The 16,972-nt window shown below is 44.6% G+C and overlaps 1 protein-coding gene and 1 long non-coding RNA gene across 3 annotated transcripts in view; both read right to left on the minus strand.

Moving 5' to 3' along the window:
* LOC309348388 overlaps window positions 1–16,972 on the minus strand; it is an 84,553-nt gene that overhangs the window by 41,975 nt on the left and 25,606 nt on the right. The gene's annotated exons all lie outside the window — the stretch shown is intronic.
* MRS2 (magnesium transporter MRS2) lies at window positions 1,020–14,398 on the minus strand. Of its 2 annotated transcripts, XR_014159440.1 has the most exons (12): window positions 14,114–14,398; window positions 12,825–12,898; window positions 10,778–10,814; window positions 9,898–10,010; window positions 8,756–8,929; window positions 7,100–7,230; window positions 5,960–6,076; window positions 5,252–5,404; window positions 4,839–4,956; window positions 3,919–4,032; window positions 2,787–3,327; window positions 1,020–2,742 (listed from the first exon to the last, which is right to left on the minus strand). XR_014159440.1 is itself a non-coding variant. In XM_081873747.1 (11 exons), the coding sequence occupies exons 1-11, from the start codon at window positions 14,316–14,318 to the stop codon at window positions 3,217–3,219; spliced, it is 1,347 nt and encodes a 448-aa protein (XP_081729873.1). In that variant the 5' UTR covers window positions 14,319–14,398; the 3' UTR covers window positions 1,020–3,216. The 2 variants fall into 2 exon arrangements, 1 of the variants encoding a protein (XP_081729873.1); XM_081873747.1 differs by having other exon boundaries at window positions 1,020–3,327.

Raw genomic sequence — 16,972 nt, forward strand, 5'->3', positions numbered from 1 at the left:
AGATCTGTATAGTTAAAGCCATGGTTTTCCCAGTAGTGATGTATGGAAGTGAGAGCTGGACCATAAAGAAGGCTGATTGCCGAAGATGCTTTTGAATTATGGTGCTGGAGGAGACTCTTGAGAGCCCCATGGACTGCGAGAAGATCAAACGCATCCATTCTTAAGGAAATCAGCCCTGAGTGGTCACTGGAAGGATAGATCATGAAGCTGAGGCTCCAATACTTTGGCCACCTTATGAGAAGAGAAGACTCCCTGGAAAAGACCCTGATGTTGGGAAGGATTGAGGGCACAAGGAGAAGGGGACGACGACAAGATGGTTGGACAGTGTTCTCGAAGCCACAAACATGAGTCTGACCAAACTGTGAGAGGCAGTGGAAGATAGGAGTGCCTGGTGTGCTCTGGTCCATGGGGTCACGAAGAGTTGGACACGACTAAACAACAACAATCCCCTTTAAAGGGGACGTGGGTGGCACTGTGGGTTAAACCACAGAGCCTAGGACTTGCCGATCAGAAGGTTGGCGGTTCGAATCCCCGCGACGGGGTGAGCTCCCGTTGCTCGGTCCCAGCTCCTGCCAACCTAGCAATTTGAAATACATCAAAGTGCAAGTAGATAAATAGGTACCGCTCCAGTGGGAAGGTAAACGGCGTTTCCGTGCACTGCTCTGGTTCTCCAGAAGCGGCTTAGTCATGCTGGCTGTACGCCGGCTCCCTCGGCCAATAAAGCAAGATGAGCGCCACAACCCCAGAGTCGGCTACTACTGGACCTAATGGTCAGGGGTCCCTTTACCTTACCTAATCCCCTTTAAATAAACGAGGGTGCTTTCTTTTTGGAAAACAATGGTGCTATTGCAATCTCTCCCCACCCTGGTTTTCCATGCTCCCCCATCCATTGATTTGCTTTTCATCACTGGAGTGTTATTTATTAATATACAGCAACCATAACCAAAAATATAAAGTACCAAAATGAATCAGCAAATACCTTACAGCTTGCAGCAAGTTAAAATTCCTATAGATTGTACTTTTAATAGGAACACTTTTTTGTTTATTAAGGTTATGTGTATGTTTTTCTGAGAGTTGTGAAATTACACACATTTGTTGCCTGTCCCCCCCACCTTTTATCTTCACAACAGCCCTGTTGTGAGACAGGCTAGGCTGAGAGTTGGTAGTTCAGACACCAAAGTTGTGAAACTGTGCATAACTTAAGAAGTATTATTATTACTTGCTTTTTTATCAGGGTTGCCAAACGCTTTATTTTGGTTTTGCATATTGTATTATTTATATGATGTTAGCCGCTCTGAGCCCAGCTCCGGCCAGGGAGGGCGGAGTACAAATAAAAATTTATTATTATAATTCTTTAAACAGCAGAACTATGAAATGCTGGCATTAAAGAGGGCTGCTGTGAACAACATTATATATTTGGACCTTGCTTTCCCACGCAAGAGTTCAAGGCTGTGTGCATTATCCTCCCCTTCCCACCTTTAATCTCTGCAATAGGACCCACCCTATTCCACTGTGATTTGTTCTTAAAATGAATTTCACATAGTTGTAACCTACCCTGGGACCTTATGGTAAAAAGGTAGTAAGACATAATTTATCATCAAATAATTAGTGACAGCCCTGTGAGGTAGGCTAGGGCTAGGCTACATTAATATATGTACAAAAGCAGCAGTTCTTGCCAATAGATTGCAGGTTGTGCGGATGCAGGAAGCCCAATCTGCATACAGTATACTGAGCCCAATAAATCCTGTTGGCTTCCCTGTGTATTTCCCCTCTACAGTTGGCCAACTGAACAAATTAAAATACAGCAAGTTGTATCATCTTGAATGGGACCATTCTGAGTTAAAGCACCAACTTAAAAGCCTACAAGTAGTGATAGTTTACGATACCCAGGGAATAGAATTTCATCTACTTAAGTTACAACTAAGAGGACAAGGAAACCCAGTGTTGTTAAAGTCGCCCTTGCCAAAATAAGGTAGAGTCATACCTCGGGTTACATACGCTTCAGGTTGCGTTTCTTCGGGTTGCAGACTGCCGAAACCCACAAATACCGGAACAGGTTACTTCTAGGTTTTGGCGGTTGAGCATACACTGAATTGCAAAATTGCGCTTTGTGCATGCGCAGAAGCACTGAATTGCAACCCGCACGTGTGCAGACACGGGTTGCGAACACTGCGGGTTGCGAACGTGCATCCCACATTCGCAACCCAAGCGTCCACTGTATTTCATTGTAGTCAAGAGGATAAGCTTGACTTTTCAGGACGTGTTTTCTTAACGTTGTCCTCACAATCTCTGAAAGAATACATTGGTACCTCAGGTTAAGAACTCAATTCGTTCTGGAGGTCTGTTCTTAACCTGAAACTGTTCTTAACCTGAAGCACCACTTTAGCAAATGGGGCCTCCTGCCGCCGCTGCACGATTTCTGTTCTCATCCTGAAGCAAAGTTCTTAACCCGAGGTAATATTTCTGGGTTAGCGGAGTCTGTAACCTGAAGCGCCTGTAACCTGAGGTACCACTGTATAAGAAAAGTCTGCTAGATCAGGCTAATGGCCCATCTAGTCCAGCATCCTATTCCCACAGTGGCCAATCAGATGCCTGTGGGAAACCAGCAAGCAGAACGTGAGCAGAGGAACAACTCTCCCTTCCTGTAGTTTCCAGCAACTGGCATTCGGAAGCATGGAGGCAGAGCAGAGCCATCATGGCTAGCAGCCACTGGTAGCCCTCTCTCGCATGAAATCATCTAATCTTCTTATGAGAACACAACTTTCTACATACAGGAAGCAGCACACTGTTTAAGGACGGTATGGAATGGCCACATTTCCCCTAATCTATAAACTTTACCCATGAACTGATAAAGTGTGAAAACCACCATTTACAGAACATACAGTAAGATTTCTGGATTGGATTTTGCATTCTTTGGAGGGAGGAAATTATTATTACCCATTTTCTTGTGTTCCGTAAAGATTACACCGAACGGAATTTCCCACAGGAGACATCAGACGAAAAGCACCTTCAGCTCATCCAGCTGACTTGTGGAATTCTGATTTCCTACCGCGGTGCACAAAAGTCAACTGTACTCTTCTCTCGGCAAAGCTTCAGGTTTTGGTGGTCTCAGCTGCACATCTTTGGCATGTCATTAAGAGAAATCCCTGCTACAGTATTTCAAGAGAACACAGTCTAAAGTTCAGTTATTGCAGATCTACCAGTACTGAGGTCTGGTCAGTGGTTAGTCAGTGTGCTTCTACTTGACCCAAGGGGTTCTGTTTTAATATCACTTTTATATTCCACCTTCCCATTTGCTGGCTGAGTTCTTTTCAGCAGAGCAGGGATCTGTGGAAGAAGAAGAAGAAGAGGAGGTAGGATGGGAAAACAATTTAGTAGTCAGCACAAAGGAACTCTGAAATCCACTAAAGGAAGACTTCAGTGGTGTTACCTTGAAATGTAACTTGGAAACTATAACTAATTCAGAATGCGGCAGCTGGACTGGTGACTGGGAGTGGCTGCCGGGACCATATAACACTGGTCCCAAAATACCACCTACATTGGCTTCTAGTACGTTTCTGAGCACAGTTCAAAGTGACCTTTAAAGCCCTAAATGGCTTTGGTCCTGTATACCTGAAGGAGTGCCTCCACCCCTGTCATTCAGTCTGGACGCTGGTTTTCTGCCAGTTCCCTCACTGCAAGAAGTGGAGTGACAGGGAATTCCAATGGCTCTCCAGGCAGAGCAGGCATCAAGACTTGAAATATTACCCCTTATTTACTGCAGGCTCTATTCTAGTCACTTCAAGGTGAACATTGTTGCACACTTCGGCCCCTGGCTGCTTCTTTGCAGACATGCACAGGGAAGAGTCTGAGAAACTGGCAAATTGGGGAGAGACAAAGGTGGTGGCACAGTGTAACTTTCAGAGAGGTCCTACTCACAGGTGGAGGCATTGAAGGTTCCAGATGTCGCCCAAGAAATGAAAGCAGACGCCGCCAAATTAGGCCGCTGCCCAGAAACATAATTCCTGTCACCAGCCAAAACATTCTGCGGTCCTAGGTAAAGTTGAAATGTATAGTTAACGATGCAAATCATTCTTTCAGATAAATCACAACTCTTCAAACCCTTATCACGTTATCTTATTTTCACCACTTTGAAAAAGCAAGCTATCCCCCAAGATTACACTTTTTCCAGCTGAGGGCAGTTGGGAAGAGACCTTAATGCACAGTCCAGCAACCGGATTTACCAGCAAATTTACATTCAAGGCTTAATGTGGGGTATGGGTACAGTCCCCTGATTCACAGCGGGGTCCCCCCCCCAATGGTGGGTTCCTCTCCTCTCCCCTATACTGAAGCTCCCAAACTAGCCAGAGATTTTGCTGAACAACAAGGGGGGTGGGGAGATGGTCAAGTGCCGAAAAGGAGCTGGGAAGTTCCTTTCTTTAGACAAGCGCCCCCAAAATAAGTCACAGTAGATTGTACTGAACTTCTGTGTGTTTTCAGAGCCCAGGCAAACCCTTCAGTCTGTTATGCATTTGATCTAGTTCACTCACTTGTAAAGCTGAAACACTTTATGATGCAAAAATGCATAAGGATATTGCACACTCATAAAACAATGCAATTTTTAAACCCAATTAAAGAGAAATATCTCCTAAAGATGTGAGTAGTCTATAGATGAACAATGACTACTAGGCACAATGGACTACAAGGCTTCACCTTCCTATTTGATATGGATGTAGATGAGAAGTTGCACGTCCAGAATGAATGGTATATCTCATGTGATTCGTATACAATCAGAATTGGGAACTGTGTGTGGTTTCATAAGAGAAAAATGAAGCCTTTTTTTCAAAACGCTGTCTTACCTCTTCGAATGAGGATTCCAAGTTCATGCCGAAAGCTACTCCTATCAATCCGAAGAGGGAGAGCGAGAAAGTACCCATGGTCAGCTGCAAGTTCAGCCTCATCATCACATTGCGGTGGCTAAAGAGGAGCGAAAGGCTAGTTAATATTTCGCAGATCCGAGTATCTTGGAAGAGTCTACCTCTTTTTCATCCAGAACCCAGACAGGCCTGGGAATTCAGATTAGAACACACGGAGTTACTTCAGATTTAATGAAATAACAAAACACATTTTATCGGCATAGAATTCAACTCATCTGTTCAACTTGATATGAAGAGAAGCTTCATAAACATAAACACCACAGAGCTCAAGTTTCAAATGCCCTCCAGAAGGTGCATCTAAAATTTTAGTGGGCAGAATGTTACGTGCAGCTAACCTGTCTAAGTTGATAAAGATGATGCTTTCAGAATCATCAATCAATACCCGAAGCTCACGAGCATCATTGAGAAGATCTTCTGCCTGCCTGTAATAATTCTCCAATAGCAGCTCCATCTCCTCCGCATGGTCAATTCCAGACAGACTCTCCTCACTGTGAACAACAACAACAACAACAGATCTAATTAAAATGCCAGCATACTGAAAATCTACAAGCTGCATCTCTCCCAAGTGGAAGCCGAGACCAAAATTCATCTCCCACCATAATTCCTAGCCTTTGGTGTTGGCACACCATACAAAGCAATTTAAACAAAAACTCAAAATACAAAATAGAGTATCTGTTCAACAATCTGAAGCAGCTGATAGCCTATAACTGGATGTAAAGTTACTTTTAAGAAATAAAATATTTAGTCCACAATTGCAGTAGTTGCCATGCCACCTAGGCTGCTGACAAAACATTTCTTTTGCAACTTGGTGCCACCATAGCACTTGTTGGAATGTGTGTTCTTACAAAAGCAGCAGCATTCTGTGAGGCTAATCCTCTCCCAAAACGAAATGCTAGGAGGAAAAAACATCTAAATGGTTTACAGAGATGCTGGAAATGCCGCTTCCTATACCCAAACTTTCACAATGTTTATTTGGCTAATCCCATACACAGTCCTCGGATACAAAAGCCTTGCCCAACGTAAGCATCCCAATGTATACTTACAATACTTGGGGGTCTGTCCATTTAGACAGGCACAGTTCTTCCAGCACTTCTTCCTCGTCTAAGATTTCCAAGAGTGTCTCTTTGAAAACTTTAAGATCTGTTTCTAACTCTGACAAGCTAAAAGCAAAGCAGGAAGAATTAAAAACCAACCGCTACCACCAAGATGACACTAGAGTCAAGTGTCGTTTTGTGGGAGATCTGCATGCACAGAGGAAGAGCTACCTGTGGACCTTTAGCTCTTGCTAGGATACAACTTCCATCACCCCCAATCTTTGACTATGATGTCTGGGGCTGATAGGTGTCCAACTATGTCCATAAGGCTATAGGTTCCTTATATCTGCTATAAAGCCCTATATGGCTTGGGAACTGGGTATTTTGAAGAACACCTTTCCCCATATGAACCTTGCAAGTTCATTAAAATGCGTGGAGGGCCCTTCTCTAAGAGGCCCTACTTTCAGAGGTGGAGCAGTTGGTGACCAGGAATAGTCTTTTCAGTGGTGGCCCCCGAGTTGCAGACCTACATTAGCATCAGTGATGCACCAGGTTCAAACTGTTCTCTTCCCCAGGTCTTTTAACAAAGGACCATTTTATAATGTTACTGGGTTGGTGTTGTTTTTTAATAACACCAGCTTGCTGCTTTTTTATTTTCTATTCATTTTAGGATTGGGTTAATTTGGGGGTTTTTTGTATTTCTTTTGCATTTTCATGGGTAACTTTGCGGACTTGCTTAGGGGGAAGAGGATTTTGTAAGCATTTTCATTTATAAAAACAAATGGTACCTCAATTCTACAAAGGATTTACATGCAGATTAGGTTTCACTTCTACAGCTAGGCATAGCACATGCTCTCTTCTCCATCCACATTATACAATCTTTTTTATCTTCACAACCATCATGTGGAGTAATTTCCAGACAGGTTGCCATGTTAGTCTGTTGCAGCAAGAACAAGTTTAGGGTTCCTCTTTTACAAGTGAGGTAACAGCTGCTAAGCATTTCAGATTTGGGACTTGACCCTAGAGTGCCTCCATCCCAGGTGAATAGTGTGCCTGTGCAAGATTCAACTATTGCATAGCTCAAAACTCAGGTTTCATACAGAAATGTCCAAGTAGGTCATTGAAAAATGGGAAGGAAGTCTGTCTTACCTCTTTCCATTTTGCAATAGGACATGGACTTTGCTCCTATCAACAGATAAAAGCTTAGGGTCCACTAAAGCATCCAGGGTCTCAAGAATCTGAGGCTGCAGGTTGTTAAGTCTCCCATGCAGGTAGCTGATCTAGATAACAACAGGATCCTTCATAAGAATCAAAACAATCCTTTTAGAATGTCTTGGGTCATTGAAGCCTCTTGCTCAGAAAAGCAGGCAACACAGTCACAGACACTCCTGAAATCCCTGAAGCTGATGAGCATTTCCCAGCAAAATCAGCAATCCAGAAACACAAATACTGTAGCAAAGTATTTCTAGGGATATTGGGGACAAGTGCCCCAAAGAATATGATTAAACTATTTATGTATGTAACAACAGCTGCCAGAATCCTATATGAGCAACGCTGAAAGGAAGAAAAAGTCCCAAACAAAGAGGAATGGATTGCAAAGCCAATGGACTCTGCAGAACTGGCAAAGCTGGCAGCAAGAGTGCAAGACCAAAATGACGAACCTTTTATTGAAGAATGGAAACCCATTTTGGAATATTTGAGAAAGAATGAAAAGAACTATAGTCAATGAAATTGTGGGCAGGACTTGAATTAAAAGCAGTGGATTCAGAATGACAATAAATGTAACAAGAGGAAATACGTATTAGATATAGTCTTGACATACAACGCAGCAGAATATGGATGGGAACAAAAACACCACGGAGGTAAGCATGGGAAGTCATCTTGTTTATTTTGTAAGAGAAACATATATTGAATTTGAAGTTAATGTGTTTAAACTTTCAAAATTGAATAATTTTTTATTATTTTTTAAACCAACCATACTGGCACAAAGTATCAACATATTTAAATGGTGTATGATGGAAGTCAGCTTGAACACATGCACCCACTTTCATTATTTAATCAAATAAGCCAGTTCTATCCCTTGGCTGCAGATGAGGCATGTGGTCAGCCACTCACTGGCTAAGGTGCTGTGTCCACCATTTCATAGGTGCCCTGGGAGCTAACTGGAGGGAAGTGAAAACTCCTCCTCATAAGGGTAATGGAATAGAGTGGAGACTTCTTTCCTTCACCTCTGCCAGATTTAAAGCTGCCAATCAGGGCTGCACCTGGCCAGCTTATAGGCAGACCATGTTCCTAGTCAGCCTTCCTTAGCACTGTTAGGATTCCTGCTCCATGATTGCAGTCATGGGATTGGTGCCTTTCACATGATGGTATATGTTTTGACTCCACTGAGTGGGAAGTGACGGAGACAGGATGTTTGTGTTACTGTGTTCCGTGAAGTGGGACTGATGTCCTTTGTTCTTTTTCTCTTTGCTGTCTGATGCTAGAGAGGGAGACATGTTGCAGTGTGTGCTTATATGTAAACAAAGTAGATTAGCCAAAATGCTGAGTTGCTGAGGTCTGTTACGCATGATGCGCAAACTCTGTGGATCCCTAAGTGTGTTGGTGTCGGTTGGCATCGGTCGCTGTGATGTTCGGGCTGAAGAAAGCTTTTGAAGCTCCCGAACAATCGACCAGGAGGAAGAGAACATGCCAGTCGGGCATGTGTCTCTACCAGGGTCCTACTCGAGTGTAGGCTGAACTCCTGACAAGCATAAGATCACAGCAAGCTATTACACTCAGTAGAGTAAACGGACGGGTGCTTACCCAGTACTGTAGTATTGCTTCGATAGCTCTGAATTCAAATGGCAAAGAATATGTAACAAGTTGACCATCGCCGGCTAGCTGAGGTGCCAGTTCCTGGAAGAGCCATTTTTCCAAGTTCAAATTGCGGTAGTCTAGGATTAGGAGATACTCCGGTGTAATCACTGCCTTCAAAAACTGAAAGAAGCAGAGGATAAAATCAGTTGGGCTTTTGTATATTTGCAGACTTTTACATGGTGCCAACCAGCAGTGGCTCATGTGAGAGGGGGTGGTGCGGAGGGCAGTGGCAACCTCTCACCACTGGCAAGTTTTTCAGAAGGGGGCAGAGTGAGGACTGAGGTGCTTCAGGTTGGAAGTGACAGCTCCACAGGTGTTGTTGCTGCCCCATCCCAAGTGGAGCACCACCATTGGGAGGACATTTCCGAAACTTTGCCCCCCCACAAGACTGGCGCAAACTCTGTGGAACTCCGGGGAACCAATCTAAACCCATATGCAAGCTTGTTCCATCATTAAGTTAAAACCGGAGGGGTGGGGGTTAAAACCTGGATTTTTGTGCAGGCTTTACATAGTGTGTTGTTGGTTTTTTGCTGATTTTCTGATAGTAGCAGATAAATACAGAGCTAAATATCTGGTTAGTGTTTGGTTTCCTCCTATTGTTGCTGTTCTGTATGTTTAAATTTTATAGGTTTTCTATCCCTTGTTGCTTTTACCTGTTTGTTTTTAAATAATTTCTGGTTCTATTTTAGATGCTGTTAAAAAAGAAGATGAGCCCTGAATTTCGTATTGTAGTCTGCTGTACATATAGTACCACTTTTTGCAACTGGGAAATTAAATTATGAAAATTATTTTTGAAAGCAGAACTGCTCACACCCCCTCAACCTTCTCTCACTGCCCATGTAAACCGACAAATGTATAGAAAGAGAATCTGTCCAAATGATGGTGACATAAAAACGTCACACATGGAGCAGGTTGGAAAAATGGGGAAATAGTGTGCAAGTTTACCATATTGTCTTACACTGAACATAACCAAAAGACTTTATAATCTGAACAACAAAAAAGAGACATTGCACGTTCTTTTGTATTTCATGAAAACCTTTAATAAAAATTCTTCTTTAAAAAAAATTGAATTGTTCAGGTGCACTTACTTCCATTCTCATGATAATCCTGTTGTTCCTGGGGGATACACTGACTTGATGTTGAAACCGTAGATCTCGCGCTTGGAGACTTAGTTCCTGATATAGCTCTGTTTTCTTTCTTTCTGCCAAGGAGGAGTTTATTAAAAAAACAACACAACGATGTGAAATAAGAACGAAGACCACAGCAGCTTCTCAAAGGCATCACTCCAGCAAGCACAAGACCCAGAGAAATTAACGGAACCAGAGTATGGTCTGAGTCCACATGACACAGACACCTCGTTGAAATAAAAGTAGGATGGGATCCTGCTTGCAAACCCCAGGTCAGGAATGTTGATTATATAGAAAAAGGTGGTAAACAGATGTGCTAAGGGAACAATCATTGAAGAAGCTGACATAAAGCAACCCAGGGTAAGTTAAGTTACTCCAGTAAGATCCAAACCATGTTCAGCCGTGGGGCTGCTGTTGCTCTGCTTAAGCCTGGCAGAGGGAAATCAACTCTTTAAAATAGTGTTCTATGCCTGGTTGCCAGGTCATTTGAGTAAGCTGAATGGGATCAGGATCCAGACTAGCTCCACCACCACCCCGGCCCGGCCCCAACCTCTGTTGGGGAACTTACATTGGCCTCAGCTGGCTGAGCCAGAATGAGCAAGTTACCACAGTGAATCTTTGGCTGAGCCAGGGTTGGGCTGAGCCAAAGATCCGTTGCATCTTAAGCTGCTCAACCTGGCAGATCTTTCCACAGGACTGCCCTCTAAATAGATAAAATGATTTATGGATTAGCATCCAGCAACCAAATAGAAAACAATCAACACTGCTGCATCGGCATGTCTTCAAAACGTCTAGGCTTTGTTGAGTTCAGAAGTAAAGAGAAGACTAGAATTCCACCTACCGTAAAAGCTTATACCACCTTCTTTATCGAATTTCATCTGGAAAGAAAAAAAGAGAGAGCAATCAGTACAGTGGTGCCCCGCAAGACGAATGCCTCGCGAGACGAAAAACCCACTAGACCAAAGGGTTTTCTGTTTTGGAGGTGCTTTGCAAGACGAATTTCCCTATGGGCTTGCTTCGCAAGATGAAAATGTCTTGCGAGTTTTTCCGACTTCCCCCCCTCCCCCCCTTTTTCTAAGCCACTAAGCCGCTAATAGCGCTAAGCCGCTAATGGGCTTGCTTCGCAAGACGAGAAAACCGCTAGACAAAGAGACTCGCGGAACGGATTCTTTTCATCTTGCGAGGCACCACTGTATTGCCACATTCTTAAAAAAACACTAGGTAAAATGTACAGAATTCATATGATTTAGATGGCCATGCAATTTCTAGAGGCAGCATTAATTCTAAAGAATTAAATATCCAGCTTAATTCATACCTTGGTTACATATACAGTGGTACCTCGGGTTAAGAACTTAATTTGTTCCGGAGGTCCGTTCTTAACCTGAAACTGTTCTTAACTTGAAGCACCACTTTAGCTAATGGGGCCTCCTGCTGCTGCCGCGCCGCCAGAGCACGATTTCTGTTCTCATCCTGAAGCAAAGTTCTTAACCCGAGTTATTATTTCTGGGTTAGCGGAGTCTGTAAACTGAAGCGTCTGTAACCTGAGGTACCACTGTATCTCAAGATGTATGCAGTCTAGGTATGCAGAACTGAGACTTTGCAGCTGCTGCTGAGCTCCAGCTCCCATCAGCCTCAGCAGCCAGCATTGCCAACAATCAGGAAGGACGGGAGTTGCAGCCTTTCCTCAGCTGCAGGGCCACAGCTGGGCTCACCATGCCTGGGTGTGGTGTTTCCACCTCATGACACAACCGTTTGAATATTCTTGAAGTAGTTCTAAGGTGAGAAATGATGTTAATACATCTTTCACTTTTGCAAGGCACATGCACTTCTAGAAGGCAGCACACTTTTCTTAACCTTGAACAAAGAGGGGGGAGACTGGTGACCACTGTGGGGTCTAATGAAGATGGGCGATATTTGCAAGTTAAAAATGCTTCACAAATTAATGTATAAGAGTGAATTGGAAACAGCAGCAAAATACACAAATGAGCCAAGCCCAAATCACTCCTGGGCAATGGCATCAATTAACTTTGTTGGTAGAACAGTCATTTCCATGACGATTTTTTCCCCATATGGCAATCCCACACATGCTTATAACAGAATAATAGAACTGCAGAGTTGGAAGGGACCCTGAAGATCATCTACTTCAATCCCCACAATGCAGAAATCTCAACTGGATTATACATGACAGATGCCTGTTCTATACAGGGATCAAACTTGCAACCTTGGCATTATCAGCACCATGCTCTAACCAACTGAACTATGTTCATTGACATTTAGTCCCCAGTAAGTGTTTGGGGGTGTGGGGCAGCAGCCCCAGTCCACCAATACATCTACTTCTTTTCTCTCCAATGTCTTTAAAAGGTAAAAGTAAAGGGACCCTGACCATTAGATCCAGTCGTGGCCGACTCTGGGGTTGCGGCGCTCATCTCGCTTTATTGGCCGAGGGAGCTGGCGTACAGCTTCTGGGTCATGTGGCCAGCAGGACTAAGCCGCTTCTGGCGAACCAGAGCAGCACACGGAAACGCCGTTTACCCTCCCGCCGGAGCAGTACCTATTTATCTACTTGCACTTTGATGTGCTTTCGAATTGCTAGGTTGGCAGGAGCAGAGACCAAGCAACGGGAGCTTACCCCTTTGCAGGGATTCGAACTGCCGACCTTCTGATCAGCAAGTCCTAGGCTCTGTGGTTTAACCCACAGCACCATTATGCTTTTTTTCTTGTTCCTCTCTCAGGTCTCTCCTCGGGGTCTTCTTCCTTTAGCTTCCCCTTAGTTTCTAGCTGCCATTAACCAACTCTGCACCCCCAAAGCTGGCGCTTTGTGGGCATCTTTCATGTTCTTCTTCAGACTTGCCCTGCATCCCATAGTAACAACTGGAGGAAGTACTTACCACTGAAAACACTGGAGCCACACTTGCTAATGTGGCTTGAGACACGTCTGTAGTAAAGTATCGAGACAGATCATCTGAAGGAGGGTGAAAAGAAGTTCCAAGCTGTAAATTATATATATTTGCTGATCTCATATATGTTCAGCAACAAGCACCACATTGATCATGAGTCACAGCTCATCATTCCTGACAAGATCAATGATTTGCATATTATTTGCATCTTTAGACTGCAAGACCACCACTGATTAACATGTTTACAGTTCTTGATGCCAAACTAGGTCTCCATAAACAAACTAGGTTGGCTATTACTTTAAGGTTCGAGGAAAGTTATTTTATTTTTGTACTGGGTAACTAATTAAAAAAACCAATTGAAGTTGGGGCTAGGAGTGTCAACCAGAACAAAGTTCCCAACTTCTAAAATCTTTTTTACTAATGCAACGTGGAGGCAAATATACAGGAAGTGTGGTGCACGGACAAGTATTTCATACACATTTCAATGCACTTCCCATGGGTGCTGGCCCATTTAACGTATAGCACTGCATTTTGCGCACACTTACTTGTACTGTGTGTTTTAAAGGAGGGGCAAAATGTGCTTTTATAGTGCAATCCTCTGTATGCCTACTTAGAAATTAAGCCTTACCAACTCCAATGGGGCACAAGGCCAGGTAACCATGTACAGGATTGCAGCGCACTTGGGGCTCAGTACCACAAACACAATGGGCCTTGCTTCAAGTGTGGATACTTGCAACTCCTGTCACTTGTATCTGGCTCAAGTGTCACGGTGCAAAGATGTAAACTAAGACCAGTTAACACCCACGTTCATCCACGCCGACCGTTTTCACTGGGCAAAGGGATTTCTAGGTCAAATTCCTCCAAGCGCGCTTCCTCACGCAGAGTGGTCTCCGTGCAGAGTAGCTGCACTGAAATGAATAATGGTTCACTAAGGTAGGTCCATTTGTTTCAGTGGGCCTACTCTTGAGCAAAACCTAGCTGAATGCCAGCTCCACTATCTACTACATTCGTGTGTAAAGGTTTTTGATGAATGCCAGCTCCACTATCTACTACATTCGTGTGTAAAAAGGTTTTTGATGAATGCCAGCTCCACTATCTACTACATTCGTGCGTAAAAAGGTTTTTGCTGAGCTTGGTAAGGCTGCGTGGCTGGGCTTCTTCATTCGGTGAGCAAGTCGCCCCGGAACTTCCTCCTGCAGGACCACGAACAAACTCGGGCTGCAAAGCCCCAGCATCCCCGGGCAGGACGGAGAACCTGCCTGTGGCAGCGCGTGACTTACTTGCGCGCAGCAAGGTCCGCCTGCCCCCCGGCTCGAGCCGGCATTTCCCGGGCCTGCCGGCAGCCCACGCCGCGACATCCGGCAGGCAGCAGGCGGCGCGCCCTCGTTGCAAGAAGCGGCGGCTGCTGCAGCAGCAGATCCCCGAGGCGAACACGCGCAGCGCGACGGGCCGCAGCCGCCGGCTCCACAAACGGGCGCACTCCATAAGCGGCGCCGCTCCGACACGGGCCCCCGGTCGCGCTTCCACGTTCCTCGGGCGCGCAGGCGCTGCTTCCCTTCCCCCGGCAGCACACGTGGGAAGGGAGGAGCGGCCTTCGCGTTTGGTCTCCCGAGGCGGAGCTTCCGCACTGACGGGGAAGGGAGGGAGCCATTGCGTCGCAAAGAGGAGGCGGCTTTGGGTGGCGTGTGATGCGGGGATCGTGAGACCAGAATCCGGGGAGCGCGGAAGCCCCTAGCCTCCGGATCAGGACCCAAAGATGCTGTATCATCATCATATTTATATTCCGCCCATCTGGCTGGGTTTCCCTAGACACTGGACGGCTTACAGCATATCTAAAAAACAGAATAAAAACATCAAAGCATTAAAAACCTCCCGATGCAGGGCTGCCCTCAGATGTCTTCTACAAGTTGTGTAATTCTTTATCTGAAGGGAGTGCGTTCCAGAGGGAGGGAAATAGTCTGATATCTCATTTTGATCAACTACCAGTGTTTTTCTTTTATTCCAAATGGGTTTACGGTAAGCGCACTTGAACACTTGGGGGCGTTTTCTATTTAATGTACAATGCAGGGGTAAAAACGTGCATGAAAAGCAGGCCACATTCAGTGCCAGCTTTACGTAGAAGCTAAGCAAGCTGTACCTTAGGGCCTCCTCTGGGGGGTGGGGGCAAGAAATTTAAAGGGGGAAAAACTGGATGTACATTTCCAAAATATAAGATAAAAAACAAATAAAACCTACATACAGCAACAATGCTTTGTGTTGTGTAGGCTCCTATGATGTAAGTAATGGGCCCCACCTGCTAGCCTGCTCCCTAAAATATCACTGGCTTGCTCATTTCTATATATAGGGTGCCTACATTCTGCATAGACTGGTTGTATGGCAACATGTAGCATGCAGCTGCAAATGGCTTTAGATACTTATTAGGTCCATAAATTAGCAGATATACAACACCAAAAACACCGACAAATTGTTGTTGAGAAAGGACAGCTGGCTATATAAAGGGCCCCATTATCTTCAGTAGCTTAGGGCAGGCTTCCTCAACCTCGGCCCTCCAGATGTTTTGAGACTACAATTCCCATCATCCCTGACCACTGGTCCTGCTAGCTAGCGGTCATGGGAGTTGTAGGCCAAAAACATCTGGAGGGCCGAGGTTAAGGAAGCCTGGCTTAGGGCCTCATCAAACCTAAATCCGGCACTGGCTGCATTCGTTATGGCCTGACTTCCTTGAACCCTGCCCAGTCTACATTTCACAGAGTCAGATCATTGCCGCTCCTGCCTCAAATTATGTTCTTGCACTGACTGCGGGAGTCTTTCCCTGCCATACCTGGAGATGCCCCCAGGACTGACCTTGGGATCTTTTGCATACAAAGTCTGCTTTCCTTCTCTGAGCACCCACTAGCTGCTTTTTAAATAGGCCTTCTGTCTTCAAGGAGAAAGAGGGTGTTTAACAGAGGAGCTGGACTGTACTTTGCCGGAACACATAAACAACGGAAAAAACAAGCATTTGTAGGATTTGTACATGAAGCTGAGACATGGGTTAATGTATTTATTTCAGGGTCGTTTGTAGGCTAAGTTGCTGCTATTCAACAGGACAGGATTTCCATGTGAATGTCTATGGTCTCTAGAGGAAGAATTCTAAAAGATTTGCAACATGAAAGCATAAAGAGAAGATTAAACTGTTTACAATATTTTCTTTTCTGCACTTCCATCCACAAGACAGCAATATGAAGACAAGAAAAATGTCATTGAACAGGCCAATCAACTTTGGTCCATGTTCTCATGATCCTGGTTCAAGCCAGGGCTCTTTTAAATTTAAATTTTAACTTGTTTTAAATCCAGGGGTCAAGGAGTTTTGTACATCTTAATTAATGTGGCAACATTTTTGTCTTGTGACGCCTGACACACTGCCCAGCTTTCTGGATTGACTTGAAATGCTCATGTTATTTTCCCCCTTTCATTTCTTTGCAATCAAAATCATCCTGTCACAGCAGCTTTCTAGCTGGGAGGGGGGAAGGGGGCTGGAAGACTCTGGTGAGTGGGGACAGCATTTCTAGCCTTTGAAAACAGTTTGATTTGATGGACTGAGTTTATTTACATATCACCTTTCCACAGTGAGCTGTGTCCAAAGAGGCTTCCGACACTCATCCATCGGAAGATACGGCTGGTATAGAATACAGCTGCCCAAATCTTACTGGTGTTAGGACTGGAAGATCATAGACAGCACTTGGTCAGTCTCACAGGCTAGCTGCGAACTTCTTGTCTAAATTCAAATGGCTGGTTGTTGCACTGTCTTTGCTCACTAACAGGAGTGTCCATGTTCAGGATGCCAGCCAGCTGTGCTTTCTTACAGGATAATGTAGGTTGCAAGATGCTCCAGCAAGTCGATTTACTATTCTCTCCTCCCCACTTCACCCCCAAATGACACACCATTCTGTGACCCCTCAAGTCATTAGGCTACTTTGAGCTGGAGAGGTTCCCCCCACCTTAATTTTTTTTTTTGGTACTCTTGCATAGCTTTAAATTCATCTGAGCATACTAATATCTTCTTCTCGTTTCCTCAGTGCCCCCTTTGGTTCCAATCCTGTCAGCTCTCAAGCACCCAAATTTGCCATTAGAAGGAATGACGATGGTAGCAAAACCAG

The sequence above is a fragment of the Podarcis erhardii genome (assembly GCF_964252035.2).
Source record: "Podarcis erhardii genome assembly, chromosome: 8".
Lineage (NCBI taxonomy): Eukaryota > Metazoa > Chordata > Lepidosauria > Squamata > Lacertidae > Podarcis > Podarcis erhardii.